Here is a 25134-nt window from a genome sequence, read left to right on the forward strand (position 1 = left end):
GTATGCAATATTTTCATTTCTCTTTCCCTTGCTTAAAAATATTTAAAGAAAGATATATCGTTGTAAATATTAAATATATTATTTTTTAAATTCAATGAAATTAAAAAATATATATACATAACGACCATCGAAAAATTAAATATCGCGACTAATATATTTTGGGATATGCGTCTTAAATGGTTAGATATCACATAAATCGTTGCATATAAAATGTATATAAAATAATAATATATGAGATAGAGACGGAAGATTTATTTTAATTTTAAAGAGAACCTATCCCCCTCGATACAAAATAACATTCTTTCTATTCCAAAGATAAAGCGATCAACCTTTATCTTTTGGTCCTTAACTTCGAAGAGTGCGAACCAGTACTCTTACTTTCTTTTCCCGTCGCTGTCGGTGAGTTCGCAGGACCTGATAAAGTTCCATCTCCTTTTTCTCACACAGAAACCACCTCATTCCGCGATTACTCGTAGCGGCTGGAGATAGCTCCTTCAATTTTGTCAGAGAAACACGGACCGACCCTCTACTTGGAATCCGGATTTAATCAAAGCCTTATCTTCCGGCTCGTATAAATTTCCTAATGACGGTCGAAGAGTTTGAGTCCTTGCCGGAAGTAGCAGGCTACCGACACGCAACAGGGATGCTTCACTTTGAACTCTGACATCTCGTAAAACGTTTTACGAACCTCGGGTATTTTCGCAAAAGGAGATTAACGGTGTGGATCGTTGAAAAATTACGTAGCTAAATTATATAATACATAAATGTGCGTGAAATCGTATAGAAAACATATAATATAAAAAATATAATGAAAAGAAGATCTGACGTGTGTAATCGCGATTTATTAGTCTCGTGCGAAATGTATGTAAAAAAAATTTCGCGATTATGAGGATTGCGCTACAAATGCTCGCAAATACGATTTATTAAGCCGGACAAAGCACATTTTCTTCTGAAAAAAAGAAAAGAAAAAAAGAGTATGCCACGCTTAAACATAGCGGTCGCGCACTTTAAGCGACTATGTCGTGATGTCGCGATAAAAAACCCACCGCATATATGGTGGCGTTTGAAAAATTTAACGCAAATGAAGTCGCGCTTTATTGCGTCGGGCGAGACAGTAACCGCCCGCGATTTTTTGAACCTGCGGCAATTTACGGTCGCTGGACCAACAACCGCGCTGGTCGAGACAGATCATAAAAGCGATCGCCGTCTAGTCGCTTCGCTTTGCATCGCGGCTGGCACAGCATCGAACAAGATGTCATTCCTAAACCGCAAACATAGGATCATGGATGATGATGAGTAGGAAGAAAAAGAGAAAGAAAGAGAGGGAGAGAGAGACCGCGAGAGAATGTTTATGAAGTACATAAAAGCTCACGGACGGCTGCATACAGTGATCTGCGTGAGTTTGCCGAGTGTGTTACAGCGTTACATTTTCATTTTACTGGTAAATTTGCTCGCCGGATCATCCTCCTGCACAATTTTGCCGCCGTGTCGGATTGCACCCGCGACTTTCGCGTTATCTCGAAATTAGCATTGTGCAAACGTCTGGGAATTAAAAATACCTGGCTCGGCTTTTATTCATTTATTTTCTTTTTTTCTTTTCGAAGTGCCGCGATATACATAGAAATTTACGTTGTAAAAGTTGACAGATATTTTCGCTCATATTTGTGAATACAACGATTTGTAACTCAAAACGGTAGTAATCGACAAATATTTTCCGATATCCGCGATATGCTATTTTCTTTTTCATTCAACGCTTGCACTTCGAAGCAGTTTATTGGTTTAGTCGCGCGTTATCACGCGTGTTATCGATATTTGTTTTATCGTTCACATATAACGCACATATATATACGAATAAAAATTCATACAGATACCTGCAACTTTGAAAAGAGCCCGCTTCTTAACATTTGTGCTATAGTAGCACCAATACAGATGGTGACTGTAAAGACTCGATCCGAATCGATATGAATGTCGTCTCGAATCACCGAGGGTGCTAAACGTTCTCGCTCGACTGCATTTTCCGCCGTTGAACTCCTCGCGGCGAGAAGATCGAGAAGGAAGAGGAGTCTGAAGGGCTTCATCGTCAACGCAAAAAGCGCCATTGGCGCGGCGCTATCGCGTAGGGACCTTCTAGTTTTTATTCCCCTCCATTACACGAGACCTTACTGAATGGGCCACGGGAGAGAGGACGCACGACGGGTCATTACGCATTCATGAAGATTATATGCAGTTCAGGCACGTCGCGCGTGGGAAATTGGGCCGAGATTGTCCTTATCGTCATAAATCACGTTTGATATCGCCGACTTTTCATTTCCAGCTCTACCGATCGTGAAATCTTTCAAATTGTCAAATTTCTTGTTCCGGTAGCAACTCGTCTCGTTCCAATGTCTACAAGCATTTGAAAGAAATTCCAAATATATATATATATATATATATATTTAGTAAATAAATATATATATTTAAGTTTAACATTCATTACTATAGTTCTTGTTATCTCTCTTTACTTTTACTACGATATTCTTATTTTTTATATATTTTTCACTAATGTTTGATAACTAACAATATATATGTATACAACAACAGTTATCTAACTTATTAATTAATACGTAAAACTATTTAAAAAACAAAAGTGACGTGTATCACTATATTATAATATAAATAGCATTTTGCCATCGCAAGATTTTCAGCCAATATTTCGCCAGGAATCGAGTTTCGCGAAAGGTAGTACTGATCGAAAATGATTATAGTAAAGAGAAGCAAGGATTTTTCTACGTAACGATCGCTTTGCGTGCTAGCAATAATCAGCGCAAGGCGAACCGAATAAAAGCGAAATTGAAAAAAGGAGAGTAACGAGTTAAGATTGGGGATGAAATTAAAAAGAGAGAAAGAAAAACCGTCGGAGTTTAGCGTGATTCTTTATGGCGCGCGCTTTTGATACTTCCGAGATTGAAATCGTACCGGGAGGAAAAATGGTCTCTTAAAGATCCATCTACGACTCGCTGCGTAATAATAGCGAGCGAAAACCGGTCCGACGCACAAAAATGAAATTGAATTCGTCATTGCTGAATTCGATCGATCATTTATGCGACTTGAATGATTCGTGCGTATATATGTGGGAAACTTTAATATCTGGCCCGCACAGGTAGTCGATTCATCCATCAACCGGAAACAATCTTTATCTTTATCGCCTCGAAATCTCGACGAAGAGCGATAAATCAGGATTCTTCGCATTTTAATAACCCCGACAGCACCGCCGCCATATTTCACTTACGTACGCGCTTAAGTCACTGGCGCGGCCCGCAAAACGTCACGCGAAACGTCGGGGACGAACCGTAATTTCCATCAGCTGCGGTAAGTGGTCCGAGCAATAATCACGTGAGAACGCAATTTTACGGTCCGTCGTGTTGGCAAGGCTCGCAGTTAAATTTCTATTGCTCTCGCCGCGCCGGCTTCGTCCCGACGCGGCCGCAGAGTCATTATTTCGACGCATCGGTTAATTTTACAGCACGTCCGAAATATATCCGGTCGAAGGATGCGTCGCATCGTCACTTACGCAATGCGAAATTGCTTGCGGTAGCGCGTTCACATCGTCGTCAAATTCATCTTTGCCACAAACAGTAATCTCGACGTTTTATAATTTTTTTTTACTTACAAATTATATAGATTTTTCGAAAATGACAGAGTTAAGAAAAATGCATAATACAAACACTTCATAATCTTATGACACGGATAATTAACCAAAAAAATAATTTTACACTAAAATAAAATTTGAACGAATTCATTCTGATATCGTTAAGTGCACAAATTTTTATCACGGTAATACATATTTCGTAAAGTAATCATCATTTGTCATTTTCTTTATCAAATTTCTCGTTTTCCTCGGAAGGATCGTATTCATGAAACATTATTCGCATCTTGTATTTTCAGCTTGCGAGATTTTGCATTAAAAGATACTTGAATCTCTTGCAAGGTTTTATTTTTGGTCTCGGGAAGAACAAAGTACAGAGCACTAGTCCCGATCAATGCTACGGAGCCGTAAACAGCGAATGTACCTTCGGGCTTTATTAATTCTATCATAGCCGGCATCGTCTTGATCACCACGAAGAAGCACATAAATCCGAAGCCGGACGTTAATCCGGAGCCGAGCCCGCGAAATGTCCTCGAGAAGAGCTCACCGCAAAGTAACCAGGGTATGGGAGTCAATCCCAAAGGCAGCAAAGCGACGTAAGCGACGAGTAGAATTACGGGAATCCATGGTCTTCCAATATCAAACGTCAAGCACGCGCTCAAGGATAATAAAGTAGCAGCCACGCCGAAACCGGATACGAACGTCATGATGCGTCTACGGCAGGTTTTTAGAAGGACGCACGCGATAATGCTAAACGTCAAGCGAATCGCGTCGATGATCAACGTTATCAGATACGCGTGCGTCTCGCCCGAAATGTCCGCCAACATCTCGATGCAGTAGAAAGTCATCATGTTGGAGCCCGAAAACTGCGTGACGAAAAAGTATAAGCAAGCGATGCCGAAGGGTTTCAAAAAATACCGCGACGACCAGGTCTTTACGAACGAGCGCGGCATCGATCGTTTGCCGGCTCTCTTCTCAGAGATCTCCGTGAGTCTGGTGGTTTCCAACAGGGAGAATTCCTCGAGCGTGCGTTCACCACGGAGAAATATCCACGAGCGCTTCGCCTCCTCGACTTGGCCTCTACCGAGCAGCCACATCGGGCTCTCTCGCGAGAAGATACAGGCAATCCAGCTGATTATAGGCAACGCGGCGCAGATATACGCGGTAGTCCGCCAGTTCAGCCAGGTTCCCATCGCGTGACACGCCAATGCACCGATGGAAAGGGTCAAACCAACCGCCCCCAGTAGAACACCGCGCAACAGAGGGTCGCTTGTTTCGCTCACGTAGATTGGAAAAATCGACGCGTGGATCCCGGCGCAGTATCCGGCCAGGAGTCTGCTCGCTATCAAAGTTTGTACGTTAGTGGCGAGGCCGATGCTCAGCCAGCCGATGAAATAAATAGGATAAAGTAGTAGAAACGACGTCCTTCTACCGAGCTTTTCCGCCACGAAACCGCCGGTCCAACATCCCGGCGTTAGTGGCAGAATCGTGGCAGCTGCGATCCACGATTCCTGATCGATTGTCAGCGCTCCGAAGTGATCGGCATCCGCAGATTCCGATAAAGATTCGCTGCTGTCGTTGGAAGAAATTGTCTTCAATTGCGGAAGAAGTATCGCGCTGTAACCATTCGACATGCCAGCCGCGATTATTCCTGTCAGCGGCCCGAGAGCTGTCAATAATTGCTTGAGATATAACTTAATTTTGGTGTCCGATACATTGCGGTCAGATATATTCATTGCACTGTCGATAAACATTTTTTCGGACGATGAAAAAAGAAATGTTAATTAAGGACGATGATCTAGCTCTGTCCACTGGATATTTTCGATAATGCACTCTAAATTATATGTGATAAAATTCAATTTTGCTTCGTTATTTCTGAACATTTAAATGTGTTCAACGCTCGACGAAATTATAGTGTCACTTAATATAATGTCGCATATTGATCGATGATAAATTTAAGAGACAGATGCACTAGAACCGTAATCTAACTCTATCAATCACAATTTACGTGAGACGACATTTGTACGAAATCTGAATTTACGAATAATACTTACTAATCGATACGATTTTGAAATGACCTCGTGAAAAAAAAGAACGTATCTTATCTTTCCCACTTAATAGTTATCATAAATGTAGCTATGACAATGATATCATTACATGTTTTCTGCGCGATAATTAAAACAGCAAGTTTAACGTACGGTTATCCAATTACATAAATAACAACCAAGTATTGTGCCGAGAAATGCATTCGTTATTTATATCAAACACATTGCAACTAACGATGTTATTAATAGAAAGACGTTTAATTATGCGCCTAATAAAATCGCTTGAGTTGTTCCGCGCTGTTATAAAGAAACTCGAGAAATTTAAGCATCAATTTCACAGCTATATTTTCTCTCAAGAGCTGAAATTTTAATACTGTCGCGCATGTCAGTCATATAATGTTGCATCCTTTTGCGAACTAACAAGACGTAACCTCTCGATGAAATGGCTTGAATCCTTTTTAAAGGAACCAGGATCCTTTTTAAAGGCTTTCACGCTCGAAGCTACTTAGATAATGTCTGCCAGTATGTTTTCAGCAACATCAGAATATAAAAATGCAAAAAAAAAAAAACAAGAAAGAAGAAAAAAAATATTAATACGTTCCGTTAGAAAATTAAAAATATATTTATAGTAGTTATTTTAATATAATAAATATTTTCTTTATCTCTCTCTTTCATAATAGATAAGCAAAGATAAAATATATCACATAACATAATAATATATGATATACATATCTCATTTCCTTTTCCTGAAATTTTCTCTTTAATTATATAATTCTTTAATTTTTTTAAATATTATAATTTGATACAATGTATATTTAATATAATAAAATAATTTTCTTTATCACGGTATATATTTTTGAGAATTATTTTTCGCGTAATCTTTGCGCTTGACAACGCGATCTACACGGCACTTAAATTCAGTCTTACATTCTTCCCACGCAGCGGATCCAGATGTCTCACGTTGAAATAATTAAGTCGGTGCACCGCTCCACCGTGTAGAAAATTAGACGCGCCACGTGCGTGACGCACATACGCCCTCGCGCGAAAATGAAATTAAAATCTCGGCGGCCCTTGCTCCGCGGCCATGCAAAATAATTTCCCTGCACATATAGCGTCCCCGGAATACGCCACGGTATTTTAACTAGCTGAAAAGGGATTTAAATGATCCGGGCGGTCGCGGGAATTTAATACGCGCGCTCTCCTCTCTCGACGAGGGTGTTTCGTATTTTGGCCGGCTGCCAAATGCGATTTTCGCGTTATTTATCTTCCGCGAGGGAGAATGGCGAGCACTCTCGCACGAAGATACGGGCCGGACTCGTTCGCATCGATGTGTTACACGCATCACGTGTGCGCTTGTTCCGCCGATTAAAAACTAACGACTCCGCGGGCGAGAGAAAAGCGCTAATGCCAAGCGAGAGATATTTAACACGTTTCCCTATGCTTTGGTGTAATTAAACGCTTTCGCACCGCTTTCGCTGCTAATTCCCTGCCATTAATTTCGGATAATTTTTATCCGTAAAAAAAGAGACGAGATTTATACCCATTCTCTCTTTTTTGCAAAAATTACCGCGCGCTCGCAAAATATACATACATATATCGCATAAGAGAACATCTTTTTTACATTTTTTGACATGTTTCCGTTCGTTTAACTTGTTAAGAGTCCCCGCTTAAGAGATCTAAAGAAATTACATCCACGAGTGATCTAATTTTCTCGAAAGAGAAGAAAAGAAATCTCCTTTTTTTTTTTACTGGGCTTCGCTCGAGTCTCTAACCGGAAGTTTCACGTACGTATTTCAGGACCGAAGGATGTAGTTAAAATTCTCACAACGCGAAGGCAATCGGTAAATCAATAAAAATCAAGGGATCGGATGAGCAAACAGCAAGCCCCTGGCAAATTTCTGCCAATTTTATTACCGGATTTCTAACTCTTTGATGTACGGTAAATATTCTTGCGCGATGTATGTACGCCTATATACAATTCCTCTACTACGACTTAAGTCGCGTATGAGGTACGCGAAATATTTTAATGCCGAGGACTCTCAAAAGTCTCGTTACTCCGCGGGTCTGTACCTCGACATTAGGGAAGATACTTGTTTAACAATGAATGTTTTTACGAGAATACAACGTTGAGAACTCCACGAAGAAGGAAGATAAGGATTTTGTGGGGTGCATTTTAATGAACTCGAAAAAAGGATGAGAAAGGCAGAACGCAATTTTTATAGTAAGCAGAGCGTAAAAATTGATAATGACGAAAACGAGGAAAAAATGTCTCGATGTCGAATTAATAACAGATGTAATGTTCAATCGCAGGTAAAATGTTCCTTCAATATACGCGCGTCATGTTTCAACAAAATAAACAGGAAATTGCGGGAGTGATGTAATATCGTCATCATAATTTCTTGATACGATGTTTACGAAGGCTTCTCTTTAGAGAGTACCGAAATTTCGTAGAAAATTTATAAGCGCAATCTCGGGAGAAATTTCTGAAAGACCTCAGGTAATTCTAAGGTCTAATATAAGTTTTACTCGTCCTCTCTCTCTCTCTTCTCACAGCCTCATATATATGTACAAGCGGAAGACTTATTTAACGGTGGATGCTCTTATGAGAGTGCAAGTCGAGAATCAGGAAGGCCAAGACTGTCATAAATGAATGTTGACGAGCTTTTGAGGAACGACGAAAAAAAGGCTTCGAAAAGATAACCGTGTTTTGCACGGGGATAAAATTTTTGAAATATTTTCTATTATTATTATATTTGCGCACCATGCGTCCACCATAAATATGATAATGATACTACCCTAATGATAAAAAAATTTCGAATTCTTCTCATAGATATAAACACAAAACAGGTATAGATACGTGTTTTCGAGAACGGACAGATCCGCTAATGATGGATATATAAATGTATCGACAGTAAATCAACACTCGCAAAAACTATATTTAAACTATATTTTTAATATAGTGTCATATTTGATCACACACCGTTCAATATTTATCCTCATCTAAATTAAGCGTATATTTTTGCGAGTGTTGATTAGCGGAACATCTAATGATGAATATATAAATGTATCGACAGTAAATCAACACTCGCAAAAATATACGCTTAAATTAGATGAGGATAAATATTGAACGGTGTGTGATCAAATATGACACTATATTAAAAACATAGTAAATATATTTTTAATATAGTGTCACATTTGATCACACACCGTTCAATATTTATCCTCATCTAATTTAAGCGTATATTTTTGCGAGTGTTGATTAGCGGAACATCTAATGATGGATATATAAATGTATCGACAGTAAATCAACACTCGCAAAAATACACGCTTAAATTAGATGAGGATAAATATTGAACGGTGTGTGACCAAATATGACACTATATTAAAAATATAGTAAATATATTTTTAATATAGTGTCATATTTGATCACACACCGTTCAATATTTATCCTCATCTAATTTAAGCGTATATTTTTGCGAGTGTTGATTAGCGGAACATCTAATGATGGATATATAAATGTATCGACAGTAAATCAACACTCGCAAAAATATACGCTTAAATTAGATGAGGATAAATATTGAACGGTATGTGTAATCAAATATGACACTGTATTTACTGTCGATACATTTATATATCCATCATTAGCGGAACATCTGTCCGATCTCGAAAACACGTTCCGTATAGCATATCTATACCTGTACGACGACTAAAAGCTTCGAGAAAGCCACCTCGTCGCCATCGAACACGGATGGACCGGCTCGCACAGAGAGATTGATGCGTTCCGGAGCGGAGAAAAAACAACTCGCGTGGAATGCATTTGTTCGGGGTTTTAGGTAAAGAAAAAAACCTGCTTCTGCTAAAACGGCCGGGAAAAAAGTTTCCACGGGAAAAAAGCAGGAGAAAGGGAGCAAATGACGAAGGTCACGAAAACAGGTATACTAACTTTTTGGAGGGGGATATCTGAGGGATGATGTGACAAGTGGAAAAAAGCCTTTCAGAAAGGTTCTTTTCGATGGTCAAACGTCGTACTCTTTATACGTTTCTCGCTCCTCCTTTATAATAACTATACAACGTAGGAATTTATATAAAGAAGAAACCGATGCAATGCGATTTTTTTTTTTTTTTGAAAATAGCAATGCGAAGTTGAAAATGAAATAAAGTCAGAAAAATATTTAGGATGTATGACTAAGTGAAATCGTAAACTTTTGTTAGAACAAACATGTAGAATGCTACGAAAGTTTTATAATTAAACAACGCAGCAAAATTCTAAACAATTTTATAATTATGTACGCGCTAAACATAGATCCAATTAAAAATGCATGTGTATAATATCGTGTTTTTCTGTTTAATAATTTTAATATAAATATTATATATATTGTGCTCGGTAATTTTACGAAATATTCGAAACAAAGATTAAACTTGGAAAGCTGTGGTTGTAATATTTTGTAAATCAAACGAAAAATTAATAATCCTTTTTTTCCGTCGGGAAATCAATATTTAAGTACATAAACTACATTAATGTTGTGTGGTTTATCGTAACAGATTTTGATGTGGGAAAAACATCACTCGACGTGGCAAATTTTCTATTGTTTTTTTCGCAATTTATTTTACACATTTCGCGTTGCCTACAAACCAATTCACCGAAAATTCTGGAGGAATTCCAGAGGGTTCCAAACACAATTTCGAAAAATGATCGGCCATTGTTCATCGCTCGGGTTACCAATTTCTCGCGCTTTTCCCAGTAGATTCATAAAGCGTCCCTCTTTGCAATAATATCAAACATATTACCGACGTTCATGCGATTCGTGCCAGCGAATGGCAAAATGATTGTTTTATGAGTAGTTCTATTGCCTCGTTCGTTGAATTTTCCTAGAATATGAGTAAAACATTACTCGTAATATCCAAAAGAGCCCATAATGCAAAACGATGCAAAAGACGCTTACCAGCAAGTGTATAATGCAAAATCTGTTTTTAATTGTCATCGGCCTGATGTCAAGTCAATACAGAAATACATTACATATTTTATATACACTCCTCAAAATAATTAAGAAATAAAAAAAAAATGTACCAAAAATATAGGCAAATTTTAAATATAGCTGTAACTTTGTTTTGAAAAATAATAATTTAAATTTTAAAACCCTTTTTTTAAAAAAATTATTATTTTTTTAAACAAAGTTATACCTATTTAAAATTTGTCTATTTTTTTGGAGAATTTTTTTCTCTCTTAATTATTTTAAAGAGTGTACATGTATGTACATGCGCTAATTAACATTTCTGTATTTATTTAAACTGATCAAATATATGTGCAAAAAATTATACATACAGCAATACAGAGCGGAGCGATTTATAATATTTATTCTAAAATCGATCAATTTCTATAATTTTCAGAAATAAAGAGAGAAGGAGGGCATAATAGCAGAAAGAAATCACTTTTCTATTCTATATAATTTCCATATCAGATAAACGAATATTTGATTTTTTCAATATCAGATAAAAGGATATTTGCTTTTTTTCATCAAGATCAATCTAGCAAACACTTGTAACCGATTTGCCTTTGCAAATTAAAAAAACAATTTTCTTAATACGTTTTTTAATCCAGAATTCAAAATCCACTCTTGATTTTCAGCAAAGTACTTTAAATTCTAAAGTCCAATTAGCATTTAAACATTATAAAAGATAGATCAAATAATCGCTTAGTAATCAAACATGCATTATATATACATGTCAATATTTTCATTAATATTGAATCTGTCAAGGTCCAATAAAAAAAAATCACTAAGGCGCACTGCATTTGATTTTGTAAAATGTGAATATTCGACAATTGCTTTATTGTGCATTGCATAAAACTGTCCCAAACCAATGCTGGCTATGCGACAAGCTCTTTCTTTGAATATCATTCATTCCGCAAAGCGTGTATCGAGAATGAATTATGGTGAATAAACCGGGACAAGGACCGCCCAGTCGAGATCAGCCGCACATATTACGAGAATATATGTACATATATACATATATCTACTTCAAATAGGCGTCAAATGCAAGGGATTGCCATGACTATGGAAGCAAGAAGATTCAATCTATTTTCTGGCGTCGCTTTATTAAATGATGCAATATAAGCACGAATTCACGATTAAAAATTTTAAAGCAACAAATACATAAATTAAAATTGGAAGTACTTTGTTCTGTGAAGCAAAATACAATATTATTACAGTTTATCGTTATCTTAGTGTCAAGTGCGCAAAAATATGTGATAAAAAAAAAATTAAGCATTATCTTTTGCTAAAATGTCTCAACGAACACTATGTATATATAACGAGTATATATAGCGAATAATATACTTTCTTTTATCCTAATAAGTTGTCTCAAATGCGTCAATTTAATAAAGAATTTTCGCAAATATTTTCTTTATTTGCGATATTTTTCTATGATTTGCATTATAAAATTGTAATGTTATGTTTTATGAAAATAAAAAAAATTTTAATTTTAATGCAATTTATATATATATATTTGTTGACATATTTTCACTCGTGCTATTTGCGCGTATTATGTCAGTTAATAAAGTGAAAATAAAAAGATTTGCATAAAAGTAATTAAAACAGAAAGAAACAAAATACGTATTTTTTAAAAAAATTATATGTAAATTCTATTGTGCTCATACTGTTTTTTAATATTTTTTTTTAAAAGCAAAAAGATATATCGATCCTGCCAGGATTCGAACCTGGAATCTTCTGATCCGTAGTCAGACGCGTTATCCGTTGCGCCACAGGACCATCGAACACCGATGGTCCACACTTTCTATACATCGTATAATTTTTTTCTCTCTAAATATCATTTTAATAAATATACTAATTAACATAAACATTTCTCATCTTAAATAAGATATGCATTGTACTTTTTCTTACACACATAATAGCTTTTTTAAATATATTCCACTAAATATTTAATACACTTAGGAATTGATATCGTTTTAGCAATATAAAATAATGATCTGGTCGTTTAAATATGATAATATAAATTGTATGTTAAAATAAATTTAATTGTCAAAATTTAAGTATTATTTGTAATAATGTGAGATTCTAGAACCGGTTGGTAAGTATGTCTTACAAGAATCCGGTATGGTCTAGTGGCTAGGATACCTGGCTTTCACCCAGGAGGCTCGGGTTCGATTCCCGGTACCGGAAATCTTTTTTTTTTTTTTTACAAATTTTATACAACAAAATTTTTAAAAGAATATAAATAAATTTCGTATATTTGTGTATTTTTCAAATATTTTTTTGGATTTAATATTTTATTCAGTACATATAAGTAAGTAAAAGGCTGCGATCAATAAGTACGATCACGCTCACGAAAGAAACGAAAAACTTCACGGAGTAAATAAGGCATGGCTATTGCTTTTCTCGATGAAAAAACTTTTTCCTATTCCGGAAACCACGTCTACTATTCTCCAACACTGTCCCAAAACGGCCTCATTAACGCCTCGACACAAACAAGCCGCGTTGGAAAAAGTTACTCAATTAGAGCTTTAGGTCGTTCTAAAACTTGCTTCGTACTCAGCCAAAACTCAAATTCTTTCTTCTCTTCTTTTGCTCCATCGAACTCGAGCATTCTGGGTGAAAGCCAGATATTTTAGCCACTAGGCACTAGACTATACTGGATTATTGTAAGACTGTTTTATACAAACCGATTTCACAATTTTATATTATTGCAAATAGTTTATACTTTTATATACTGCTTCTTTCGTGATTGCAAACATGTATTTCTTTCGAAGTTTAGAACACTATGATTATGTTGGTCAAACTTTTTGCTATGATAAGCCGCACAGATAACCGTGGAACAATAAGGAAAAAAGATACAGAAGAAAAAAGAAAAATCCTAAAGATGCAATTTGCATTTCTTTTACTCACAAAATTTAATTAGAATATTAAGAATAGAAAGTTCAGAGAGAACAGTGCATTTAAATTTATTTCTTACTTTTAACATATTCAAATGAGAGCATATATAAAGAATATATTTATTATTTAAAAACATTGTGACTTGCAAAAATTCTGGCCCATGAGGGGATCGAACCCGCGACCTTCGCGTTATTAGCACGACGCTCTAACCAACTGAGCTAATGGGCCAACTTGTCTCACACTTATTTGAATAAGTTCTTAAATAACTTATATTTATTACTTAATTTTGACTCATGCAAAAAAATTTGGCCCATGAGGGGATCGAACCCGCGACCTTCGCGTTATTAGCACGACGCTCTAACCAACTGAGCTAATGGGCCAACTTGTCTCACACTTATTTGAATAAGTTCTTAAATAACTTATATTTATTACTTATTTTGACTCATGCAAAAAAATTTGGCCCATGAGGGGATCGAACCCGCGACCTTCGCGTTATTAGCACGACGCTCTAACCAACTGAGCTAATGGGCCAACTTGTCCGACACTTATTTGTGTAAGTTCTTGAATAACTTACAAGTTTTTTTATATTTACAATTTTAATATTATTTTATATTTTTATCTCATCATCCTTAAGACAAAATCATTATCTATTTTTTTTTTTTTTTTAATAAATATAATTTAGCTTTCATGAAAATATAAATTAAATACGATTGTAAGCTAGTAAAATATATAATATATAAATCATATAATCAAGTAAAATAAAAAATACAACTCATAAAATTTTTTAAAATCTTTTTAAGAAATTAATTTTTATTTTTTCTATTTATTATTACTGAAAAAAAAAATTTGTTAACTTGGTTAAACTTTTCAACTAAATATTATTTTATTAATTGAACGTATAAAATATTAAAATTAAATGTAACATTAAATCTAACAAAACATATTTATATTTGACTTAAATACTAATATATGTTCAATTAACAAAATAGTAATTTAGTTGAAAGGTTTAGTCAAGTTAACAATTTTTTTCAGTGTACTAACTAAGAAGATAATGCACAGATATGTTTGTTAAATATCAATTATTATATTGTGGTTAATATATTGAGTTTATGTTAAAATAAAACAAGTTATAAATACCACGGTGAATATGAATATACAATAACATTCATTATTTTGAGATAATTAATCGATATACGAGAATGCTGCGAAAATACTGCAACGAATGTTATCGCACGCTGCCAGATGAAAAAAATTATAAATATTTGATAAAGATTGCGAAAAAAATTGTATGCAAAAAATGTATGTTAAATCGTAGAAAAAAAATACGACGAATGGCTTTCTGAAATTATACAAATAATCGTCACATTGAAATCAAAAGACATGCCAATTCATAGTTTTGCTTTGATCTGCATTAATCTATTTTTTTATAAGCTTATTGTATATAATGCAACTAAGCGTATGTCAGATAATATTATATTTTCATATACAATACAAATTACAAAATTTAAAAAAGAAATTTTAATTAAAAATTTTTTAAATCTTAATATTTTTTTATATTCTATAGAAGATCGCAACACAATCTGAACTATACTGTAATAAAATTGTGTAAGCGATTTTTCTCTAAATATACTTGAGTTTTGATATTTTCTTAAACGACGCAAAACTCACATCACTATATTTCCTAGAAGTCATTAAGCTCGTGTGTTGCAGAGTCTATACTTTGAAGCATTAAAAAAGTACTTTAACTTCATAATGTTTTCTTCTAGATACAGATACAGTCTTACGTGTGCACTTTTTGTCTTTTTTTCTAATAACGCTGAACCTCTTCTGCAATACCAAATTTACGAACCGATGCTGGCGAAAACTAACTAACTAACTAACTCGCTAGCGACATTTTTGCTGTCTCGTTCATACAATCCTAATAATTTTGTGGTTCTCTGTTTCTCTCTCTTTCTTTGGTGAAAAATATCGTGGAATAAGTCTACAAGCTATCATAAACTATTAAGCCACTGCAGGTGTCCTGCATGACCCTACCATGGCGTCAGCAAACTTTCTTCTATCGCCATACCTGAGCAGCAATCTGCTACCGTCTGGCAGAGCTTCAGGAAGGGAAAGAAAGAGAATAATGTGTATAAACTTTAAGAATTACGACAAGAAAGAGAGTGGAGAAACATTACTGTGGACACGAGCCAATCGACCAATTATCTGGAACTTTGTTGCAATATTTCGCATGATATGTGATTATATAAAGAAAACGTCTAAAAAGAACATGTGTGGATGTATATAGAAAAAACATATATAAAAATTACATAGAATATCTGCAATCACACAAAAAAAAATGAAAATTAAGATATTTTATTCTAATAAAATATCTAAGTCTCATATATAAGTACGAAAGAATTACTGAACATTCAATCAAAATATTTTAGTAGGTAAATCAAATATTTCATATTGATAAAAAATTTTATTTGAATTATATTTTTAATATTTTTTTAACGCGTGAAACGGAATTGTATTTTACCGTCAAAGTTTTACTACTCCTTCATAAGCAACAGTACAAGATTGGATTTAAATTTTCACATGCTTGTTGAAGTAGATAAAAAATTCTATTTACTTTACGCAATAAACAGGAATGTTAAAAGTATTCGAGAATTAATATAACAAAACTAGAGTTTATTCTAAATTGGCGAAAGCTGTGTATCAAGATGAGACTGAATAATAATTCCAATACAGAAACGTTTCTTTTTACAAAATTTTTTCTCAGCGCGCACGATCACTGACAATTAGTGCACATTCTATATAGTAACCCTCTAAGTATCCCGGTTGCAGTGAATAAAGCACAGGCCACCATCATCGCAAAGCCCAAACGAAGTTTTTTCATTTGCGTGAGTAAATCGCCATAAAATCGTCAGATAGAAGCGACCGGACAAACTGACCATGTTTGCCATCGACTCGATACTCACAGCATGTCCCAGTTACATCGTAAAACTGTCGTTTTTTACCTCAATCCCGAATGGGTCAGGTTAAATTGAAGCCCGTCGCATATCTCGATTTAACTTACACACGTATGTGTACGACTGATTCCGCAGGGGATGAAATCGAGCTCAACTCACCTGAAATGAAAAAAGAAAAAAACATGTACAAACTGTTATCCTTATATGAAATACATTTAAAAATTGGCAAAGAGAAATATGCCCTGTCGTTATTCTGAAACATATATTTTTAGTATTAAACAGATTATTATTTTATAATTTTAGTCGTTTCTCGTTATTGAATTAATCTTGTAAAAATAAAGATGACTTTCTAGAACAAATTCAATTCTTGTTAAGCAAAATACAGAGAAAATATAAGTCAAATATTATTTTCAACGAGATTCTAGTATATATAGATGTGGCGTATATCGTAAAGCAGTTAAAAAGTAAAGAGTGCGAATGAAGCATGAGATAATTAACGGCGGTGCCTGCCCTCCGCCATCGTGTTTCGTATATGTACAGCTTGTACGACGGGTCGATTGGGATCGCCGAGAAGGCGAAAGGAATCGAAGGGTGCGCGAATCTCCACGGACCCCGAACAATCACCGACAAATGCCGCTACTTGGGTGGCAACCTTTCACTTCGCACTCTTCGTTCATCATGTTTCTCAGCCGTAAAATCCGCTTCTGGAAACGCGGCACGAATTTCTGACAATTTAAAAAAAATCTCTGCATCCATGTGCGAGAGGAATAGACGATTCAACAGCGAAAGAATAGCGCTAAAACCCACTTCATACGAGCTCACTGTCCAAATATATCATTCTCTCTCTTTCTATAAATAACTAGAATTATAGTGGCTAATAATCATCAATAACCACAATAATTATCAATAACTAATAATCATCAACAAATAGTCACAACAATCATCAGAGATTAAATTGATGGAAGTATATTATTATTTCGTTGTAATATTAAAATTATTAAATGAAAAAAACTGCTGTGAGCGCATGATTTTCTCGATTTCGCACAAAATTATACACAGACTGTAAGTTTCCACAATGCGGAACAAATTTTTCTTTCGCCAGCTGAATTATAGCACGCGCAACCGCGCGAATTACTCCACTGTGTGGCCCGTTTTACCAAGAAGCGTAACAAACGGTTTAATTAATTAATTAAGGGAATTGTTAATATCAATTAGATGCGCCAGAAATTTACAGCCCAATATCCTCCACAATATTTCTACGGTCGCGACGGAAGACATTTAAGATTGTTTTCGCTATATCCCATGATCGTAAACTAGGTAACTGTACAAGGAAATACGAAATTATTTCCTTAATAAGACAGCAATAATATAACACTCATTTGATATAATTGTAAAAAAAAACATACATAAAATACAGGAAAAAACCGAAAAAATGAAATTATTTCTTTCATTCATTTGATCTATAAGATTTAGAATATGCAGCGTTAATTTATATTATAAAATAAAACATTAAATTTTCAGGGCGGGCAGCAAATTAACTATAATACATGATATTTTGTTTTTACGACGTATAGTATGTTATTGTTATCATACTCGCTTTTAGTGTGTTGTTATTCGCACGATGACAAGCAGTGTGTAAAGTAATGATGCAAAGCGTTTCATATCTTGTCAAATTCCTTTCCGATAAGCAATCATGACAAGTATAGAGAAATAAATCGCTATAATCATTATAATTAATGATTAAATCAATTTATGAGAAATGATACATAGCTGTATCGCGACAACAGCGATATAAATCGAAGAGCGAGTTCTGGCGATTTTTATTTATATCTATATTATTTTAAACTTGAAGCAATTTAGATACAAAATTATAAATTTTCATTTTGTTGCAAACTTTAATAATTATTTCTGCAACAATCCTTAGAGTAAAAAAAAAATAATTATTTCTCTAACGCTAATAGAGTCAAATATATTTCGTTCGATGTTTTAAATTTCCCGACCTAAATATAATTTATATCATTCGGTTTGAGATCGCGTAATAAAATACAAATTGTGGAACCGTTTAAAGTAATTAAATTAACCGCATCAAAATGATATAAAGCAGTGATATTTCATTTATTTCAATATAATAATAAATTTAAAATTCAAATAAATTTCGTGATAAACAACAGCACGTAAAAAATAAGTGCTAAACGTGTAAAGTAAATTACTTCATTATCGTCGCGAAATATTATAACGCAATACAGAATAAATTTATATATATTGTTCTACTTCTTGATTTACTTTACACGTTTAGCACTTATTTTTTACGTGCTGTTGTTTATTACGAAATTTATTTGATCGACATCTGTCATACAAATGAGTTAAAAAATTTAATTATAATTTCGAATATAGTAATCTGAGAATATTGATCTTTAATTTGAAACTGTGTTTCGCATTGCTCACACGTTTCAGCAAAACCGGACTCGCAAGATTTATCGAACGAAATCGTTGCCGGAAGCGAACAGAATTAAGGCGGGTTCACCAGGTGTCCTCCAACCTCGTGAGTTTTATGTTAAGTGCGCCGACTGATTTCCTCGAGCACTCATCGCGTGCAACGGCGGCATATCTCTAAAAACGGCGCCTGTCAGGTGACCTTAAATTTACCCTCGATTACTGCTTATTACAGACAAACATATGACCGCGAACCTCCCTCGTTCGAAACGATGTTTCGTCGTCTCTCGAAAGGTTCCCCCCAATAAAGAACTCTTACATGCAATTACACCCACCCCGACATCGTTCGGCGTCTATCACCGACAATATATATGTATCTATCACGGGAGTTGTTAGACGCGCGTTAGACGATTCGCGACAACACTCGTTATTATGCGCACAGTCGACACGCAGGCCGACGTTCACAATGTGATAACAGTGATTGCGAAGATTCATGGTGCACGCGAGAGATTCGCTCGGTTAATGTTTCGATCTATATACAGGGTGTCCGGTAACTAACGGACCAATGATTAAGGACGGATTCTCTGGCCAATTTGGAGACGATTTTTCCTTAGCAAAAATGTTGAGAAGTCAATAATTTTCGAGTTATGAGCGATTGAAAAAAATGGGTTTTTTGAAAACTAAACGTTTTGGAGTTAAAAGTCTAACATAATTATATTCTTCGGTTAATTTCAGGTAGAGTTTACTATAATAAAATTTTAATTTGAGGCTTAGTTATAAAGATACATAATGACAAATATTGGAAAGTTGTAAAAAATGATGACCTTTTTCGACATTTTCGCTGAGGAAAAATCGTTCCCAGATTGACCAAAGAATCCATTTGTAATCGTTGGTCCGTTAGTTACCGGACACTCTGTATAGAGTCTTTTCGAATTTTCAATAAATTAAAAGTCGTATTTATGTATAGTAAAATTTTGTGAGATTATTATTTTATATTTGCTTCTCTTTTAATTCTCATAAATTTTGGCCAAAAAGTTTTAAACTTTTAATAGCATGCAAAAATATTATAAAATGTGTAAATTGCATTTATCAGCGCATTTAAAACATTGATTACATATCAAACTTAAACTAAACAAGGTAATTTATTTCCAAATACAAAATAAATATAAAAAATGAATTAAAAAAAAAGTATAAAATAAAATTCTCCTTGACAGGGGACCGCATTCCGGTCTCTCGTATGGCAGGTGAAGATACTATCAAAAAAAAATATGGTTTTGATATTTTTTTGGTATGCGATTGAACGAAGTATATCGTTCTTAGGAACTTTGAATAATTTGTAATTAATAATGATAATATCTCCCTTTCTTTATCTCCTGTCTCTCTATATTTCTTTCTCATTTTTCTTTTAAGAAAAATTATAATTATACGGAAAAAACATATCACAGATAAAGATATAAAAAGTATTGTTTCGAAATGTAAAATTAAGTTATTTCTGAAAAAAAATCGATAAAGATATCTTAAATGGCAAACTTTTTTTAAAAATCAATTGATACAAAATTTCGTTTGTATATTGTAAATACAACTAGTGATAGATAAAAAGGCCAACTTATCGAGCAATTATTAGAGTTGTTCTGTCAAACAAAATTTATATGTTTGTAGCTTTCACATAGTGTTTTATGTTTAGTTTATACATGAAACAAATTTTATTTGACAGAACAACTCTAATAATTGCTCGATAAGTTGGCCTTTTTATCTATCTACTAGTTAAACTTTTTTTACTTTTAATTATTATTCATACTACCTATTTCGAATAAAGTCACGTTAATTAAAATCATTCAATTTGGGATCGGCGTGGAATTGATAGACGCTCCATCGCGTTAGGATCGGTTTGTACTCGTGACACGTGATTGGAATGTGCGTATACACTTAGTTCGCCTAATCGTGCGAAATTTATCGCGAAGGCAAGAGTAGAAGGTACGGAAAATGGACGAGGGGAGAGAATACTCCATGTGCGATTACACCTATTTGATATGCCGCGACACTCAAAACTCGTACATCACACTTAACCGTTGAATATGGAACAGTCAGTCCTGGCAGCGGCGCATCCAGCATGCATATGTAGACCGCAATTATGGCCGTTAACTATCGTCGGCACGCACGCCGAGCACGAATTTTCCATCGCACCATGGGGCCTCCCAGTTTTTTCTCCTTCAACGTTAGCTAACATTGTAGATGGGACGCTTTCTCTTTTTGCAGTTATAAATAATATAAACCATATACCCGCGAAACAAATTTATATAAAACGTATTTTTAAAATACTTTTGTCAAATCTATAGATCTTTGTAGAAAGCTTGTGGAATCAAATAAACTAAGAAATTTTATTTTACCGGCCGGAAATGATTCATTGAATCTTATTTAAATAGAAAATACACACAAATGTTGAATAAAAATTTTAAACACACATTTGAAAATGTTATTCAATTATTAAACACGATTAAATGCTTTTCTTCTTATATGATTGTGATGATGATGTCATATCATTTTTCAGCAAAGATTAGATACGTGATAATATAGCGGCAGGTATTTATAATGATAAGTTTTTACGAGTATTTGATATCCCATATTTGTTTCCTCGTTAATACATATTTCATAATATAACATGATAAAATAAACGACGTTGAAAGAGAGCTATAAATAAATGTAATAAATTTTTATTATAATAACATTTTAAAAGCGCAATAATATTTTTCATGTATCAAATAAAATATTTTATCTAATTGAATTTGTTTTAATCTTAAGAACAAATCTTTCTTCCAAATCTATTAAAAGCGTTTTAATTATTCTTACGCTACATAGCTCATAATGTGTATGAAATTTAATCACTTTTAAGCACCTGTTACATTATACATGTACATAATTACACAGAGACATCTAAACAGTATCTCTTTATGATAATCGAGTGAAATGAACAACTGGCGGATTAGTGCTTTTAAAGGCAGATAATCTCATACATTGTGTAAATCTTTGCAGATAGGCGTGCAAAAAGGTTTCGAGACTTTCTTTCTTTCGCATTTATTTCCTGTCGAGACTCCCCGTGGACGACGCAGGTGCGATTCGTGAAAAAAGAAACAAGTTTCGTACCGCCGTTGGTACCGCCAACAATAAGAAAAAAAAATAAAGAGAGCACAAGAGAGCAAAAAGGGACGCACATTCGATTTTGCAATGCTTAGGAGCGAGATTGATGCAGTCGCAAGGGAAAAAGATAGATGGACAGGAAAAGAAGCGGGATGATCACAGAGAAGAATGTTCTGTCTTCGTGTCACCGCATCCAATAACACGCAGGTAATCACGATTTAATAGCTCAATATAACGTCCGCCACTGCACCCCAACACGGACCCCAACAATTTATCGGTCCCGCCAGTCAATAAATTCGGTTTTTGAGTTGTATACGACGATGGTCCCGCGAGCGGGCCGCGAAACGCCTGAATCGCAAAGCGGACGCGTCGAATTGGGATTGGGGAATTTTGAAAATAACGCGTATAAATCAACCGGACGAATAAATATGCACCCCTTACGATACACATCTCCTCCGTTCTTTCTGATTTCACGGCGCGGTATTAAAATATTCGTTGTGAAACGTAACACGCGAAACATAATCTCGACGTATTTGTCGGTGTAAGGTATAGAATGTATAAAATGCATTAGTTATACTGATGAACCGGGATCGTGTTCGGTTTACAAGTGTTACTTTCCGTATAAATTTGATACGAATTTTTTACAAGCGCGATTGCGAATGGATATGTGCACCGTTCATGAAAATCATGTTTTTTTTTGTTTTTTTTTTTTTTTTTTGACAAGCGCAAATAAAAAATTAAGTGAAAGAGTGAAAATTAATCTGTTAACTGAGATGTGTTATTCGTAAAAAATAAAAAAAAAAATTAATCCTCCCCGGCGGGGAATCGAACCCCGGTCTCCCGCGTGACAGGCGGGGATACTGACCACTATACTACCGAGGACTTGTTGATGTACTCGTTCTTATTAGTAGTCTTCGCGCATAGTGCGGCATCTTCATTTTGACGTTTTCAATTTTCACTATTATTAATAATTTATTGCATTTAATTTTTTAAATATTATTAAAATATAAAAACTGATTATATCGTGAATAGTATTAATATTTTCAAATGTCAAATAATTTGGTCTTTATTGAAATCAATATTTGTCTAAACAAGTCTTAGAGATGACAATTTAGATAAATCCCATATCAATATCGGCAAATATATTATGTATGTAAATAATGTAAATTTCTCAAAATTGTTAACTTGTATTTCGATATATATGTATATGTATTATACTTTGTACTTGGACAAAGATTGTCTCTTCTCGCAGAAAACGACAATAACGAACAATGTCTTCCAACAAGTCCTCGGTAGTATAGTGGTCAGTATCCCCGCCTGTCACGCGGGAGACCGGGGTTCGATTCCCCGCCGGGGAGGACTTTTTTTTTTATTTTTTACAAATTGCACATCACAATTAACAGATTAATTTTAAAGGTAACAGCCGAAACGTTTATTTTTTATTATCATTGTATTTACTAAGAAATAAATCAATTATGTGTTGACATTACATCTCTCACTAATTTAATATGCTCGTTATAGTTGGCCCTGTCTTTCTAAATCTTAAGATTAATTTTTCTTCGCAAAATCTTCCTCTCCCTCTATTTTTCCCCTGAATTCTATTTATGCTTGTCAAATTGTACCGTTAAGAACACACGTGCTTGTCAAACACAGAGAGAATTATTCTTAGAATTTTGCAAATTATATTTGCAAAAAATAAAAATTAATCAAATAACTAAAGATAAAAATACTGACTACTGTACGATTGAAAAAAATTTAATATAGTGGGTCATCTCTTAAGAGATATTTTATAAATAATGTATTACAATGAGTATATATAGATTTTTCGATACGAAAAAGATTTACCGTTCAGAGAATCTGAAAAAAAATAATTTAAATTCTCCAGTAAAAAAAGACCTGATTCTTGTGTAACATCTCGATGATACGGAGGACATCTTAAGTGAATGCGTGTTTTCTCTGTATTTTAACGACCGCGTCATTGCACAATCCACCGTAAGAAATGTGGAATAAATGATCGGCCGGATGTTGGGATCGCGCGTTGCAAGTCGCGCGTTAAATGCGAATAAAGCTCGTCGGCGAACTTGCTGCATCGCTCGTAAAAACAAAGGGATACCGTATTCGTAAGAGAGAATAATCGTTAACAGTAATTCCGAGAGGTAGCCGCGGAATTTCTAGCGTGACACTCTCTCGTTCTATTCTCGCGCTCGAGAACAGCGTTTAATGCTCTTCTCTATTACGATCGTCGAAATCTTTATTGTTTCGTTAGCGGAAATGATTTTACGAAACTATAAACTACTGTGTCGCTTAATGTTTATAATTAAATAATTTTATAATTAAAATAATTTTTGATGCATCGATCTACGCGAATCATAATAGATACCGTTCACATTAAGCGAACTGTGCTTATATTAAATTAATAAATGTGCTCGACTTTTTTCCCTTAAATTTTTATGACAGAGCATATACAATACTATATAGATTCTAGGTGAAGAAGAAAAAAACTGATCTAATAATAAAAATTATGCATTATTATGTACATAATAAATCATGTTACAAAGTATGTGGAGATTTTGACAAGTGCTTTACAAATACATTGTTTACGAAAATTGCGCTTAAAAATATTTAATTTTAACGTATTAAAATTAATATGCATGCATTAAAATGCAGCTGAATTTTAGAGTAACATGCCTAATTAATATTTCATCAAATGTAATGCATAATGCAAGTTGCAACGCATATTTTAAATTTAAGTTGTTATTTTCAGACCAGATTGACATAAAGCAGTATTAAAAGAAATTACAATCCTTTCTGTACTGTACGATATAATATATAAAACAATGAAATGTAAAATAGATGCAAAATAAAATCTTACTTTCCAATATGTAAAAGTATAATGTGCAAAAAACACCATTTCTGCCAACTTTCTCTCACTCAATTTTTATTCATAATTTCCGCGATTTATGGAATCGGAGAGTGAAATATTTCGTAACATATGTGTGAATGTGCTCGCTTAAAAACGCATTTAGGAACAAAGCGTCGAATTTTCATGATGC

At 34.4% G+C, this 25134-nt stretch overlaps 2 protein-coding genes and 7 non-coding genes across 9 annotated transcripts in view; 2 read left to right on the forward strand and 7 right to left on the reverse strand.

Moving 5' to 3' along the window:
* LOC146723629 (mannosyl-oligosaccharide alpha-1,2-mannosidase IA-like) overlaps positions 1 to 25134 on the reverse strand; it is a 312214-nt gene that overhangs the window by 167308 nt on the left and 119772 nt on the right. The gene's annotated exons all lie outside the window — the stretch shown is intronic.
* Positions 3840 to 5361, reverse strand: LOC114938465 (facilitated trehalose transporter Tret1-2 homolog). Its single transcript, XM_029312456.2, is given in 2 exon segments — positions 3840 to 3912; positions 3914 to 5361. Coding segments are annotated over 2 exon segments (1521 nt in total).
* Positions 12365 to 12437, reverse strand: TRNAR-ACG (transfer RNA arginine (anticodon ACG)). Its single transcript has one exon. It is a non-coding gene; the product is annotated as a tRNA-Arg (tRNA).
* TRNAE-UUC (transfer RNA glutamic acid (anticodon UUC)) lies at positions 12777 to 12848 on the forward strand. The gene has a single exon. It is a non-coding gene; the product is annotated as a tRNA-Glu (tRNA).
* On the reverse strand, positions 13714 to 13787 carry TRNAI-AAU (transfer RNA isoleucine (anticodon AAU)). The gene has a single exon. It is a non-coding gene; the product is annotated as a tRNA-Ile (tRNA).
* TRNAI-AAU (transfer RNA isoleucine (anticodon AAU)) lies at positions 13866 to 13939 on the reverse strand. The gene has a single exon. It is a non-coding gene; the product is annotated as a tRNA-Ile (tRNA).
* Positions 14017 to 14090, reverse strand: TRNAI-AAU (transfer RNA isoleucine (anticodon AAU)). The gene has a single exon. It is a non-coding gene; the product is annotated as a tRNA-Ile (tRNA).
* Positions 22892 to 22963, reverse strand: TRNAD-GUC (transfer RNA aspartic acid (anticodon GUC)). The gene has a single exon. It is a non-coding gene; the product is annotated as a tRNA-Asp (tRNA).
* On the forward strand, positions 23368 to 23439 carry TRNAD-GUC (transfer RNA aspartic acid (anticodon GUC)). The gene has a single exon. It is a non-coding gene; the product is annotated as a tRNA-Asp (tRNA).

Source organism: Nylanderia fulva, unplaced genomic scaffold, assembly GCF_048542155.1.
Source record: "Nylanderia fulva isolate GAGA-0341 unplaced genomic scaffold, ASM4854215v1 Scaffold18, whole genome shotgun sequence".
In the NCBI taxonomy this organism is placed as follows: Eukaryota; Metazoa; Arthropoda; class Insecta; order Hymenoptera; family Formicidae; genus Nylanderia; species Nylanderia fulva.